General features: G+C 40.7%; 2 protein-coding genes across 2 annotated transcripts; both read right to left on the reverse strand.

Annotated features, from left to right (window-relative positions):
• Window positions 1-947: 947 nt before the first annotated feature.
• On the reverse strand, window positions 948-5,812 carry LOC104444745. The gene is made up of 8 exons (XM_039309589.1): window positions 5,098-5,812; window positions 4,697-4,752; window positions 4,532-4,600; window positions 4,101-4,432; window positions 3,026-3,154; window positions 2,535-2,735; window positions 1,380-2,385; window positions 948-1,255 (listed from the first exon to the last, which is right to left on the reverse strand). Exons 1-7 carry the CDS (start codon window positions 5,109-5,111, stop codon window positions 1,387-1,389), a joined length of 1,800 nt encoding a protein of 599 aa, XP_039165523.1. The 5' UTR covers window positions 5,112-5,812; the 3' UTR covers window positions 948-1,255; window positions 1,380-1,386.
• An 8,384-nt stretch (window positions 5,813-14,196) lies between these two features.
• Window positions 14,197-15,871, reverse strand: LOC104444758 (zeatin O-glucosyltransferase). The gene is made up of 2 exons (XM_039307626.1): window positions 15,558-15,871; window positions 14,197-15,493 (listed from the first exon to the last, which is right to left on the reverse strand). The coding sequence occupies exons 1-2, from the start codon at window positions 15,731-15,733 to the stop codon at window positions 14,314-14,316; spliced, it is 1,356 nt and encodes a 451-aa protein (XP_039163560.1). The 5' UTR covers window positions 15,734-15,871; the 3' UTR covers window positions 14,197-14,313.
• Between the last annotated feature and the right edge of the window lie 294 nt (window positions 15,872-16,165).

Raw genomic sequence — 16,165 nt, forward strand, 5'->3', positions numbered from 1 at the left:
GCTTGCATTACTTTGATCCCAACAGAAGGACCATAATCTAGATGGATCCAACCGGATGGTTTTCTTATCCAAACCTTTTCTAGTCTCTTTTGACTTTTTCATGTTGCGGGGTAGTTGGGTTGTAACTGGGATATGGATTCAAATTTAAGGAAAGAGCAAATGGATAGCAAAGATGCATCATCTCTCGGATCCCTCACTTTTAAGGCAGGGTAAATTTATGGCATTACTAAGCTCAGCTAGTCTCATGACCAAACGGCAAAATCATCATCTCACGTCGCAAATGACCTATGAAATGACCACCCGAAATTCTCTGAGAGCACCTAATAATTTTTCGTTATCATAGGCTGTCGTAGTAGTAGTATTTAAGTCCTGCAGCTTAAGATTTAACTCTGACTATGAATTAGACAATGTGAGTGTCAAATCTCTCTGCTCATTTCCACTTGGCCTGAGATAATAAACGTTAAAGCTTAACCAAATGAAGCCTTCAAGTGAACTGTTGGAGGCTGCAAGTGATCTGCAGCTGTGGATATCAGCCGGTAGCTTATCGGTTATTCAGTGCTTTATTAGACCCATCTCAAAGTCCATGGGCCCCGGATGCTTATTTGAAGAATGCAATAGTTTAATGACCCAAATGAAAGGAGTCTCAATAGTTCACTACTATCCATGTGACGTTAACCAAATCCACCAAATCCATGTGACGTTAATCAAGTTGCAGATTATATTGTAAAAGCTGGTCAGAAAGGAAGTCTACCTCCTAAGTGGCTGTCTAAGCCCGCCATCCATTGTGGGATTTGTCATGTTTGAATCTAGCTTTCTTCGTTTTTCTGAACCGAAGCATCGAATATGAAGTTTAAATTTCGACCAGGAGAATGACTTGTGACATTCGTTGCCCGAGACAATATATGGCGTTAGCAGAATTGAAATTTCAAGTTCGATAGTGTACTCGCTGCACTTAGTCAACATTCACAAACGAAATATACAAACTCCAACTCCAGGACAACACATCGTTTCTACTTTGCGGAGTGTACGAAGTACAAAAGACAAGTGATTCAGTACATGGATTTGTGGGGAAACCTGACAGTCTATGACTATGTAACTGTTCTATCATTTCCTAGATGCCTACTCTTTCAGCACGTGTATACCTATTTATGTACATCTGAACATGTGTAATAAAGTTTTACTTACTAAAGTACCTATTACAGTGTATCACCTGATGTTGATTTCTCGCCGTGGTCCTTTGAACATGGAGCCAATCCTGTAACCCACACGGATCAGCACGAAGCTTTCAAGGTGCAATTGAAGTTGCAAAAATACCCACATATGCGCAAATACAAGCTGTAAGCACATAGCAGATACAAACCATACTTGCAAATACGCACCTGTGATCTAGCAACGACCCAATGTATTAGATATTTGCTCGACCAGCAACTTTTTTTTAAGCTTATGGTAGTTTTTGAGTTTGTGTTCCTTTGCAATGGCCCTCAGATCATTTACCTTCAAACTCTCCAAACTGATTTCCGCTGGAGGCCGAAATATCCCCAGCTTGTTGTGTAAATCATCTGATTTCTCATGTTTGATCATCAGTGGTTCGGCCTTACATCCAGAACCAGATACTTCTGCTTCTAAGTCGCCCAATTTAACACGTGCATGGGTAACCCTCATGGAAGTTGCTGTGTTTGATGTCTTCTGTCTCTTCCCTTGTTGCTGATAAACCAAACCTGCACTAACATCAGGGGCAAGAGCAGGAGATTTGGCTTCGGAGTTGATCGCAAGAACAAGCTCGTTCAAAATCTTTCCAGTCGGAGGCTTATTTACATTGGCACACTCATTAACAATTCCGGACATCCTTCCCCCTATGGTCTTTGAAAGGGATGCACTTGGTGCAATTTCCACTTGCTGCGATCTTTTAGGACTTGACACATTTTCATATTGCTCTATTTCCCTCTTGTACTTCTGCTTCTGTGGCCTCTTTGAGCAGATCAAGTTAGATCTATCAGCAACAGAAGCATCATCCAGTAATTTGACTGCAGTAGAAACTTTGTCTTCTTCCCCAGGATCTGTCTTCATCACGTGTTCACTTTTCTGGTCCTCTAGCTCTACCAATGAGGTCAAGGCAGAACTTTCAGTGTCAGAATTTCTGGTTTCCCCTCTAACAAACAAAGATGAGATCGGCAAGGCCTGCTTCTTGGTAAGAGCATCCTTTGGTTCTTCTTTTCCATATTTCAAGGCGATTTTTAGCATTTGATCGCTATATATTGGCTCTTTATCAGGATTTCTGTTGTTTTCTGGAAGTGCTGCAGTGTTAGATGTCTTTGTTCTCCGATTGCAGCCACCATCATCAATAGAAGGATCTGGAACAGTATATTCAGTGGTTGCATCTGAAGGCTGGCCATTGATATGAATAATTGTGTCACTGATGGAGTTGACATTGCATTTAAGTGCTTTTCTAAGAGTTCTGCCCTTCAACTTCCCAAACACAATGAAAAAGATGGAGGTACTTTTACTGAAACAAATGAAGAAAATGAAATTCTTACCTCATCAGATTTGGCGGTGCTCTCCTGCAGCTTCAAAGGCTGATTTAAGATTCTGCTCCTATTTATAGCACTACCATTTCCATGTTCAACATCATCACTAACTTCCAGTTTAGGCTCACACACCTTAATCATATTCCCATTGCAAGTAGTTTCATCTCTTAGAGCAGACGAACTGGAGCTTTTGATGCTGGTACTTGAGGGCTATGGATAGCAAGGGGAAAAAAGCAGAGGTGAAAGTCAGATAGGGGAACAGTTCCTGCAGCAGTAGAATCAGACTAGAAAGATGATTCAACAATGCAACAGTGCCACGATTTGCACATTTGAGCTGAGGTACTATATCAAACCTGAGCAGAGAACTTAAAAGTACATTTTTAGGTAAGTAATCTAAATGCACTTTTATCTTCTGGAGAAAGAAATAACTCTCTTTTCCTCAGACTTGTTTGATGATTTTAGGGCTGCAAATGACAAACAATTAAGGAAGCGTATCCAACCTCTGAAATTAAAGCTTTGGGATGAGATTCCTCCCATTGTTTCTCGTCAGAATTGGAATGAGCAGATGAATAATCTACTGCATCTGTACTGGAACTTCCCTCAACTGTTTGCAGAAATTGTTCACGCTTCTGCAAAAAGCAGTCATCATCAGTCATTGGATGAACTATATAAAAGTTAGAAGCTGCTGGTAGCTCTATCAGGGACGCACAATCAGTATATGACATTCACATATGTTAAAAGAAGCAAAAAGGAAACTGCAAACTACAAAGGCAGAAATAATTGTATTAAGTAATTTCCTCACGCTTTGCCAAAAGAGGTGCTGTGTCAATGCATAGATTGTAAGATGTAAATAAATATGCATAGAAGCAAGAAAGTACTTCTTGAAGACATTCGTTTGGTCATAACAATACGACAGATGTAGCCCAGTTAAATATTTATACCCCCAGTTTGTGACATACATTGATGAAAGGAGGGGGATGCTTGCTTTCTGACATTACTTGTCAGCCACTTATATATAAGATGAATAGGTCAATAGGGTCAAAAAGAGGATGCCGACAAGTGATTTATTAAACTCAACATGCTGATCAAACAAAGAGTACACACATACTTCTGATTAGTATAGAAGGAAGATTCATACATCGTATTGCTTATTGCTACATAGAAACATGGATATCTCTCAACTTAAACCACGAAGGGAAAAACAAGAGTACTGTTAAAATTACCACCAATGGCGGATTTCCCAATTATGAGGAGTGTCCATTCTTTCGAATCTTCAAGCATGGAAGAATCAATAAACAAAAAACAATGATGATAAACCTAGGTATTTGTGACATAGGAACTGGAAGCAATTGACAAAATGAATGCCACACTTTAATTTGTGAAAAAAAAAGCAGTTAGACATTGCATCTTTGGCACATCAATCTCATGTCCAATGAAGATGAGATTATACTGTGTCAGCTATTCCTTTCTCCTCACACTCTTTGGATCTAGTTAGGAACATCAGATCCTGGTGCCACCGCAAGCACAGGTTCGGTTGCCATTATAAGTAGAATGATAAAAATTCATGAGCCAAACCTGGTTCTTTTCATGGCAGTAGCTCCTGAGTAGAGCCTTCACCATGTCATGCGTTCTCTCAGCAGGTTCGTCATTCACATTTGAATGAGCGCCAGAATCATCTTGATCTCTACACCTCAACCGCTTCAGAGATACATGGAAGTGATCAATCTTTTCTTTCAATGCATTGCAGCATATGTTAGGCCATTCTTCATATTCGACACATGCTAGTTCACTCTGCAGGCACACCAGATGCTTTTCTAGTTCATCAATTTCATCATCGGCCTTCCTTACCAATATTTGCAGCGCTTGTACACAAGCCATCTCATTTGCTGCATTCTCTTCTAGTAGATCTGCAGCCAGCAGATATAGTTGGAATCATAGTTCCACCGTTACGGATGACAAGAAAAACACCGCCAGGACTTGCGGAGAAGACAAGGATGAAAACTCACCAACATCATAACCTCCATGGAAGTCATGTTGACACCCGCATTGCACGTTGATGCCGCTCTCTGGTGCAACTGTAGAGAAATAATTGAATCATAAAACCGCAATGGCACACACAAGGAACCTTAATGTTGAAAAAAGAAAATGAAATAAGTAAAGGGCAGAAGAACCTTGGATGTGGGGTGGATCCCAGAGATCCCATGTCATAATCTCGCAGCTGTTTATCCTGGAAAAGTTTGCAATTTGCCATCAAATCTCTGTTCTTAACATTACCATTCCCGAAACACTGATGTCGATGAAAGTTCACGAGTCAAAATACGCATGAAGTGGTTTAAGCAAGATACACTATACAGCAGCTATTTGCAGGTAGATTGGGCATAGGAAACATTCGTGGAAATTATACAACTAGAACGCACAACGACCAGTTTTTCATGGCCATTGAACGGAAAAGCTAAGAAATTTATCCATAAGCTATCAAGAGAAAAGCACATTAAAAAAGCAAGAAATGTGCTAAAAAAACCAGCAGAATAGAAAAAGGTAAAATTAAAAAAAAAAAAAGGAAGAGAAATACCCAGTCGGCTGCATCAACGCAGAACATGAAATCACCCCCCTGAGAAACCAAAACACGCAAGAATGTCACTCTAGCAATAAATTAAGGACATGAATATTCCCATTCGATCATTGATGCGAACCAGCCCCGAGGCGAATAGCTGTCAAAAACTACGACCGCGACCGAATCACTCGAGCGAAACAGAGCCGGCAAGACACGCAGTCAAAAGCATCGCAGTCGAAGCAGATGAACTCAGAATCGCCGAGTTGAAACTCCCAAAACTCGATCGAACAGAAACGCTTCAATCCCCGCCCCCCAAAAAAAAAAAAAAAAAACAAGAGCGACCCAGAAGAAGAAGGAGAACAGAGATTGTGGGTAAGATGGCCTTCGGTCACTGCCGGTTCTTGTCGTGAGGCTCGACGAAAAGAGGCTGTGCGCGCATTGCGAAGAAGGTGCAAAGATGTGGACTTTATCCCGTAATGGGCAGCTTCTAAAAATGTCGACAAGCCGCGACAGCTAACGCACGCGATTCCGCGGTAGATGTGGCAAGAAAAAGATACGCGGGATCCTCCGTGCATGTGCGAGTCGCCATCTTCGCCAAAACAAGAAAACAAAGGACGGAGCAAGAAACGAAGAGAGAGAGAGAGAGAGAGAGAGAGAGAGAGATGAGAATGCAACACCGTCGAAGACGAGGCGGCGTGAGGTGGGAAGAGCAGAACGGAGGAGGGAAAGCAGCAGCAGCAGCAGCAGTAGCAGCGGCACCTTGAAAACGAGAGAGAGAAACTGTGGACTGCATTGAAGGGGGAGGTGGGGCCCACCTCGGATTGCCTTTTTGGACACGTAATCAGCCTACGTGGATGCTGGTGGGCCTCCTCGTTAGGAAACGAAAACGGCTTTGCACGGCAGCTAAACTATATATCGATGAGAGACTGTCTAATACGTTCTTATGAACAGGTCTTTTTATTTTTATTTATTTTTATTTTTTGAAAGTTCTCAACAAATAATTTATCGCGTGAGAGAATCAGTTGAAGTTACAGAGAAGAATTATTTATTTTAAAAGATAAAAATCGATAAAATTCATTATTTTCAAAGTAGAGGACTTTGTTTTTCTTTATTAGAAAAAAATGATTATGATTATCTCTACTTTTCTATATATCCCGTTAAATTACTCGATTGGCTTACCTCTTATTCCTTCCAAAATTATCATACATACAATAAAGAACAATTGATTATATAGAATTAAAGTCGAAGCCGAGATGTTGTTCGCTCTTATGTTTGTTGCTTGGTATTTAAAATTATGTCAATTTTTGCCATGTGACAAGCGGCATGGCATAGTTATGCTATGTGATCCATATTTGATCGTGATTAGCAATTGTTTAGTGATTTTTCATTGATTTAGACTCTAGTCAGATATTAAATTAAAATTTAAAATAAATAAAGGGAAAGTATCTTCAAAACTGTTCTTAATAAATGTACCTATTAAATACGGTTATTCTCAAACATTGTCTTCCGGTTCATCTCATTGATTTTTAATTTGAAGAAAACTGATCTTTTACATGATTTTACCATTTTATTTGAAATTATGTCGAAAGAAAAAATGTATTTTTTGTCATGGATGGTATTCATAATTTGATGTATAACACATTTTAATCACATGAATAAATGCATTACTTATCCGTTCAACTTAACATCAAACTAAAATATTTGAAAAGATAATTGCCTTCATATTCACTAAATTAGACATAGGGTGCAACTTATGTAAAACGTGAATGTTTATTTCCACTTGATTTAGTTTGATTTCCTCCTTCTCACTTATCCTAAAACAGCTTAGATCACTCGAAGCAAATTTGTTTTAGCAAGAAATGAAAATGAAATAATATTATCCAAAATTCACCACATTTGAAACTGAGACTATTTGGAAAAAAAGAAGAAAAAGAAAGATACAAAACGTAATTTCTCCTACAACGGTCCAAGGTTCCCTCGTCCTTTTTATAACCGAATTTCGGAAGTCAGTTTTGAAATTTCGTGGACACGAGCGGCTCGACTTGTCTGTCGGAGATTCTAGGCAACCTCAAGTCTCTTGATGGTTCTTGCTTGATCAGTCGTTGGTTTGCTCGAAATGATTTGACGAAATGTTTTGACAACTTCCAGTGTTCTGCTCGCGTGCAAATTGATAGAGCACGTCCGCGATTCTGCCTTTCGTGTTTTGAATTCACCCGGAGGTGGGGATATATAATCGTCCCAGGGGCGACCATCAATCTTCTTGTAGGGGAGGAGATGAATCTGGTGAGCACTGTTGCGGTTTCGTTTTGCTTCCTCGTCCGACACGGCTTTGCTCTTGTCCTCTACCCGTGCCTGCCAACTCTAATTTGAACTTGTCTGGATTTTGGGACGTGACAAATGACAAGGAGATCATCTTCCCTTGTGTGGACACTACTCCACTAGCCAGCGTCTGTACTCTATTGAAGGACTCAAGAGAGCACACAGTCGCTGTTTGATTTTTAAGTGGGAATTTGTTGGTAACACAGGGAATTGACGTTGATGGGAAGTACCAAGGTCGGCCCCTAGACAGCCCACAATAGGTTTCAGCTTGTAGAAAGTGGGAGCTTGTGAGTTACATGGGGGGGTAGATTGTTTGTGCGAAGAGAGCTCTTGGTTTTGCAAAAGCAAAAGAAGCAATATAAATTGTGGTAAATTACTAGTGTGAAGAGACATTTGACTTGATTCTGTCACGATCTGTCATAAAGGAATGTATGCTTAATGTTTAGCTATGGCAATTCTTGGTATCATTTGAAGCCGTCTCAAGCATTATTTTCAAAATTCCAAGTCATTCTAAATCTTGAATTTGATTGTTTTTTTTTTGGTAAAAGGTAATAGGTATATAGACTTTTGCACAAAAAGCTATACAGTTGTACAGCAAAGGGAGGGGACTCGGCACCAGTTCACACTCAGAAGGACAGAAAATCCAAACGAGTGGAAGGGGGCCGAGGCCAAGGGGAGGGAAGAGCTGCGAGAGAGATACATTGTAGATAAAACCAATAGCAAAAGAAGGCCAAAATAGCGGCCAAGGGCAAAGAGCACACAACACTGTGGCCCGCACAAGGAAAAGACACAAAGAGGAGAAGAACAGGAGAGACACCAAGATGGGAACCCAACCTGCAACATCAGGATAGATTCGGGAGAGAGCCATCAGAAGTATCAACCAGCAACAGTGAGATGGGCAGCAATGTAGCAAAGGATAGCTTCACCAACCATCAGGCCGAGGAAGAAAAAGACGGGGGGGCAATAGTAAGCATAATCAATCAAAGATGGAGGGAGGGATGCCCCAACTAAGTTGTACTCTTCAATTACGGGGGTTGTCCGGGACCTTGGGGAATGATAAAGCCCTATCATTAACAGCTTTACAAAGGAGGTCCTTTAAAGCCGGGAGGTATAATCTTTCATTGCGAAAGATAATGTTATTTCTTACTTTGCAAATGAGATAACATAAGGTACCAAAGGCAAAGCGAGCCAAGGATTGGTGGAAGGTTGCATCAGAAAGGTGTTCAATAACCCATAAAAGATTGTCATTCCAAGCATGATTCCTCCAAGGTAAGTTACACTTAGCCGCCCAAAAGGATGCAAGGTGATTAGTGATAGAACATCCAAAGAAAAGGTGATCAACCGAGTCTGGTATAGAAGAGCAGAAGGCACAAGAAACATTAGGGATTCTCTCGTGAGCAAATAACAATACCTGGGTTGGCAGTCGATTGCGGGAGATTAACCATAGATGGGTTTGATATCGAGGAGGTAAGGAGGGGTTCCATATAAATCTCGACCAGGGACCACAACACCCCTCGGCCTTAGAAGGTATAAATCTTGAATTTGATTGTTTATCTCAACTAGAAGGAAAATTTGTAAAATGATAGAACTGGTATTAGCTTTTTATTGGAGCTCCATAACTAGTGTAATTTTCTCCAAGATGAAGTTCTAAACTTTAGTAGAAGTTATAGGAATGTCATTAGTAAAAGTGTGCAAATCGGACAGTTGAGAGTTCTTTCATTCTAAAAGCCACATTGACCTGCAGACTTTAGTATCTCATCCATCATCTGTCTCCCACTGTGTCTCCTTTTATGTTTCTTGAATGTCAGTCCTCAATATTTGTTCACTTTCCTTTCGTTCCTCTCTCAAGAAGTATGTCCGATTGGTGTTTCATTACTTTATTTTCATTCGTTTTGCCCTTAAACTGATTCGCGTAATTTAATAGGATGACACAAAATTGATGAGATTATATTTGATTTGAATTGTTTTCTTCTGCAGCTTCCGTAACGAATAAGGTCGAAAATGGAGTGTGAAGATTGGGACGGCCTGTCAAGTGACTCTGAGTTAATGGAACAAGACCTGAAGGATGAAAAGGAATATATAATTACATATCCAACTCCGGTCACATTAAAGGACAACTCTCTTGTTCTTTTGGGGTTGGTCGCTTTCCGTGACCACCAAATTGTTAATCGTATTAGGGCCCTTGATGCCGACCGCGATTGTCTAATTGCGATTTTGACGTTCGACCAAATTGATATATTTCTGTCTTTTAATTTTATTTTGTCCTCTCGAGGTTCTCTGTGATTAGGGACGGACGTACGAAATTTTGCCTAATGGGATAAACTAAAGAATTGGTCATAAAGTCCACGGAAATTTTATTGATTTTGAGATTGTCATAAGGTCTTTCTACATGCGGAGTTATCGGTGCCTCAAGCTGGACCTTGATATATTCCGTCAGCCCAGGACAAATCATGATCTGGGTTCTTTATAATTTTTTGAACACTTAGCTTTGGAGCGACGGTTGTCTGAACTCCTCCTATTGAAGCTACAAGACTGCAATTCTGTAATTGAAAGATTTATAAAGATGGACTTGAATGACCTGAAGCTGGTATTTGATGTTTATCTCCCAAATGGAAAATTCAGAAAATCTTCACCTGGTGATCCAAGCTATGTGCTTAGCTTGACCAGGTAATAATTTATTAATTTCTGTAACTCTCATCTTTTTCTTAGGAAGGCCCTGCATAAAGCTTCATGTGTTTGAGTATTCTCTTTGCAATTTGAGAAGATAATTGAAATTTCTCATCGCGTTGATTGCCTATGCAAATTATTGAATTTTGATATGCTATTTCAGGACCTGAGTTTCTCATTCCTGGGTTTGGTAATCGATGTTTCCGTTAATGTAAGTTGAGAACATACCTAAGTCCCGAATTCTGCAGAGAAACATATTATATCTGGAAAATTTGTTTTCACTTAAGTGAATCAAAGTGGCTGAATCGGCTTATCTTGAGAAAAGAACATGAAATTCCGCTAAATCTTGATGCACATGTGTGTGTAAGAACAGTGTTGATCAGTATATTTTCTGAAAAACTTTTATGGTATTGTCAATGCCTCTGTTTCAATCTTTCGCAAATTGGCTACTTGCAGAGGCCAACCACCATCTAAAATGGAAATCGAAGCTATTGAAAGACAATGTGGAGGCATTTCTCTGAAATTTTGCCTTGTGGAGCATGGGCGTGCCAGTTTCTAGTCCTTCAGCAAAGTGGAGCTTCCTGTCCTGCCCTGATGAATGCCTGTGCGTGCAGCTCCATAGACTTATTTCATTGGATTTTCTTGACGCTCTTCCAGGAAGAAGGATTTCTAGATTCTAAGCTTTAAATGGAGGTGAATGCTCGTTTCTTTTCCCTTAAGCCTAGAGTAGCTTTCTGTGATTGCTCTACTCCTAATAGTTATTAGCATTATTCTTGCAGAAACCGGTGCATAATTTGATGAAAAAATGTGGGTCATTCTAGCAGCAGGACGACATTTTGTAAAGACTTGCCAAATGATTGATTATTCAGTTCACTTCCTCATCCTGTTTCTGCTTTCACTTTCCCTAAGAATTTGTTTGTACTGTTTGAACTTTGAATGACCAGGCCGATATCTTTCCTTTTCCTATACTTTCACTCAATCGAGCCCTTGCTTTGTTATGCATTATATATTGTTTGCCAGTTGTTAAGTTTTATTTGGCTGTTGATTCTTGGTTACATGGTGACGGGTTGTCGTAGAGTTCTCTTTGATAGCATCTTTAAGGGAATATTAGTAGTTTGTTCTTTGATGTTCATGAAGGAGTGCCTTTTTCTTTTTTGCCTTGTCTTCACAGAAAACCATTTTTGGCCATAGACCTACCCTGTTCTACTTTAAATGTGCAGAAAGAATAAAAGAGAAGTCTATGTTATTTCTAGATCTACGATTGTATTTATCTTGAATGGCTTCTTCCAATTGGAAAAACAAAATTATTTAAAAGCCTCAAGATAAGTCGGGTCTGAAATTATCCGAATTTAGGCTATGGTTTGACTCATGGCACCCTCATGGTCCTTTATTGGACGAGCTTCTATTGGACGAGCTTCCTGGATGGGATTGTGTGTAATTCAAGTTTAGGCCTGGTTTGTAAGGTCTCAAAAGTTATAAATGGCTCGGACTGGAATTGGCCTTCAGCCAGATCTGACGTGCTTTGGGATATACAATTTGCTATCTCTGGAATATTATACCCTGACTCCAATGCCTCTGATCAGCTTTTGGGTTCCTAGTTCTAGTGGCATTTACATTTTTGCTGGTGCTTGGAATGCGACAAAGAGAGAGGGCAGAATGTAAAGGTATAGTTGCATCTGGTTCAACCGATATATTCCCAAGGACTGTTTATTGCATGGTTGGTCGTTCTTAAAAGGCTGGCTACTCGGGAGAGGCAAGCCATCTATGGCTTGCCCTTTACGTTGGATGGAGGATGAGAGCAGGAACCACTTAATTCTTTGCCTGCGGTTTTTCTGACCCGGTTTGGAGAAAAGTTCTGGAGTTGAATGGCTGCAATAGATCACCTGGTGCTCGGAAGCTTTCTTGGTGTGCTTCTACTGATCATCTTTGCTTGGAAAGGCATAGAAGACTTCATAATGATCATTTTGTTTTGGATGTTTTACTGTGTTCGGCTGTATGTTCAGGGATGCACGATTCAGGTGGAGTCGGATGTAAAGCAAAGCGAAGGTCCCATAATGTCAGAAGCAACTCTCTGAGAATTGGGCTCTATAGCTTGGTCGTTTTCAACCGTTGGGCTGCTGTATTGGGGCCAATAGCATAAGTATATGGTATGCGAAAGATATGACTTGATCCTATTGTGGACCAAATTGCATAGATTGAAATAATACCAACCAACTCGGTGATCGAGCCAGGACCAGCTCGTTTGTCATCCCTAATCCCATTCCTACATACTTTGGATAAAAAAAAGAAAAAAGAAAAAAAGAAGCGCCAACCACTTAGGCCTCTAAACTTTATAAGTAGCTCTGATCGAACAACTTGTAGGCAGTGAATATCAATAGGAAATTTTAATTCCTGAATTAGAAATCCCATGACTCTCCAACGAATTGCAACAACCGTCCCCCTTTTTTTTTTTCATATCCAAAATATTTTCATACCATAGTGTGAGACCATGTTCACACACATATTTAAGATTAAAGTTTAAGTTATTAACTATGCAACAAAGAATTTTCCACAAGTGATTTGATTTGGGGTTTTAGGCTTTTAGGTATCCACTCTCTCACTAATCATCTAATCAATAGTCAATCAGATTGCTTATGGATTTATTTTTTTATGTGGACCACTATTGAAATTCTTTTTTAGTGGATGGTATATGATATGATTAAACTTTATTTAATTATCCACAACGACACTATACATAGTGTCATTTAGAAAAAGAAAATGACAATTATTGTAAGATGGTCGCTGGCTGAAGTTTCTGGTGTCCAGAAGAAAAGACTATTATATTAAGAGGGCGGCTGGTTGGACTTATTATTCTTGGGTCACAATTCACTTTTCCCGCTAACTTTCCAAGGCCGTAGTCAAGCTAAACTAGTGCCCTTCCAGAGAAATCTAAGAAATGGTCCCGTCATCGAACATCGTATTTGCGATTATATGAGAAAATTCGATGTCTGAACCCTTCACAATTAGGACCACTTAATTGCACTTTGAAACATCTTTTTGCTCAACACAATTATTACCTCACATGTTACCAAAAATTTCTTTCAAAATCTAATTATTTTTTAAAACAAAAGGCGGGCTATTGGTGATCATCAAAATTTGACTGCACGAAATCATTAGAGTTAACAATTGTAAATCTATTTAATCATAAAATCACATCAATTATGATATTCTAAGCTTTAAATTTTTCCTAATCTAAATTTTGCAACCATGCAAGTGACCATAGTCGAGTTTACGATTATTATAAGAATTGAAGAATTTTTTTGTGTAATAATGTATACACCACCGTCTTTGTATAGAAGTTAAATTCCGATTATATTCTATTAATTGGAGTATGTTGGTGAGAGCATGACCGGTAGTTCGGTTTTCTACCTTTCCTCTGTATATGAGAGACTCATTGGTTTTGGTGCATGATGAAGCACAATGATTTAGACTGATCTGGTATTAAATTTTGAAGTACAAAACTTTATCCTAGGATGTCTAGGACATAATTTAGACACGTCCTTCACAACAACCATTTAATTCAAGAGCTTAGAAGACAATTCGCAATCATGACTCTTTGAAACTCTTCGAATAGATATGAATAGATGAACATTTGAACTCATTCTATTAGATCAAGTCAATCATATATTGAGAATATAAAATGAATTTATATTCAAGAGCTTAAAAGACTCTTTGAATAGATACGTTCTTCACAACAACCGTATAATTCAAGAGCTTAGAAGATAAATCGCAATCATGACTCTTTAAAACTATTCGAATATATATGAATAGATGGATATTTGAACTCGTTCTATTAGATCAAGTCAATCATATATTGAGAATATAAAATGAATTTACACTCAAAAGCTTAGAAGACTCTCCAAATAGAAACATCCTTCACAACAACCCCATGATTCAAGAGCTTAGAAGACAAATCGCAATCATGACTCTTTAAAACTCTTCAAATAAATATGAATAGATGAATATTTGAACTCATTCTATTAGATGAAGTCAATCATATATTGAGAATATAAAATGAATTTATATTAAATCTTACTAAAAACAGAAGATCTTATATAATATTTATTTTGCGATTGATTATTGTTCATCAAATCAATCGTACAATAACTATATATAAAATGTTATCTTTCTTTCCTCCACTAACTATGATTTATCATTGATTATCATCGATGCGGGGAAAAAAAAAGAACCAAGGACAACGGAGAAAATTTATCTAGCGATGTGAGCAATGAAAGAGTCCAGCTCGGCCCGAGAAACTCCGCCCTCATCCATCGACCCCCGGACGGCCGGCCCTAACTCGGCCGCCCTCTTCCTCACCTCCTCCCCTTCTTCCGTCGCCATGAGCGCCTTCACGGCGCCTTCGATGATGGTGGACTTCACGACGTCGTGTTGGCTCGTCCAATCCTTGACGGTGAGTCCCATCTTGAGGACTCGCGTGATCAAGACTGCATTCCGGGGCTGATCCGAATGCATAGGCCACGCGAGGATCGGCACTCCCATGCTGATGCTCTCCATGCAAGAGTTCCACCCGCAGTGGCTCAAGAACCCGCCGGTCGCCGGGTGCCCCAAGATCTCGAGCTGCGGCGCCCAGTCCCTCACCACCACCCCTAAATCTCGAGCCGCCGCCATCTCCTCGAACCCCTGGGGCAGTTCGATTTTCCTCGCCTCTCCTCCTCCGCCGAAAATGTCCGTCTTATCAGCTTCCCTCAATACCCAGATGAACTTCTGTCCACTACGTTCTAACCCCATGGCGATCTCACGGATCTGCTCGTCGCTCAGCGCCGTCGTGGTGCCGAATGACACGTATATCACCGAACTCGGTGCTTGCTTGTCGAGCCACTCCATGCACCAGTGAGCCGATCTTCTCGACCCCTTTTCGGGTACTTTAACCGGGTTGAACGGCCCAATTGCCCAGTGCTTGGTTGCGGTGCCGTTCGCTGTTGCGCTGGCAAATAAGTCTACGAAGCGGCCTTCGATGACCCTACATGTGTTGTAGATGCATCCCGAGTTGAACTTCTTGCACTCTTTCTGCGACGCCCTGAACTTCATGAACTCGTCGGTGAAGGAGTCCGGGATGGACGGGAAGCCCTTGGAGGAGATGAGCTCCGCGATGTCAGCCTCCACCTCCGGCGGGGGCGCCATCCCTTTGCTCTCCCACGTGAACCAACAGAGCGTGAACGCGGAAACAGAGTTGAATTCGTAAATCTCGGCGTTGGGGACCGAGCCAGTGTCCTGGACCACAGACGCCATCAGCGAGTCGTAGACCACTACAACCCGCCTCGACACTGAGGACAGGGAGCGGACGAGGGAGGCGAAGGGGCTGCGAAGTGACGAAGTGGCGTCGAACGCGGGCTGGAGGTGGGAGGGGAACTTGTAAGGGGAATTAGGGCTGGGGGCGGGGGGGGATGGGCGGGGTTGGGAAATCGTGGAAGCGGATGTCGCTGGGCACGGACGAGGGCGGGACGTGGGAGCGGAGCTTGGCCTGGCGGTTGTGGGAGGAGGAGCCGACGTAGTGGACAGGGACGCCGCAGGAGGCGACGAGGTGGGCGAGCTGGAGGAGCTGGTTGAGGTGGCCTTGCGCCGGAAGAGGCACCATGATCACCGCCACTGATCCCGAGACGTCTTTCATTTTTTGTCCGTTCGGTTGTTTTGGGACATGGTTTGGGTCTTGTCGATATTGGTGTTGGTGGGAGGATTTTTTTTTCTTTCGAAATTTGGCTTAAAGATAGAGTTAAGAAATGAATCAAATAGGGGTGTGGCTTAAGAGTCAAAGTTTGGTTTGGGCTATGTTTGAGGGGTTAGTTTTAGGTCTTTATAAATAGGGAATGGAATCCGAAGACAGGATCATTTTTACCTTTTCTATTAGTTTCTTATATTTCACTTCTTCATATTTCATGTAGAATTATTTAAGATGGCATAATTTCCATTCTCTATATGAATAAATTCGCCTGGTTTTCACTAAAAAGACAAAATTATATGTAAATTATTCAATAGAGATTTAAAGTGGTAGTCCCAAATTAATTTCCTTTTATTTTGGGTCTTTCTGTATTTAATAATTGAG

Source organism: Eucalyptus grandis, chromosome 1, assembly GCF_016545825.1.
Source record: "Eucalyptus grandis isolate ANBG69807.140 chromosome 1, ASM1654582v1, whole genome shotgun sequence".
NCBI lineage: Eukaryota > Viridiplantae > Streptophyta > Magnoliopsida > Myrtales > Myrtaceae > Eucalyptus > Eucalyptus grandis.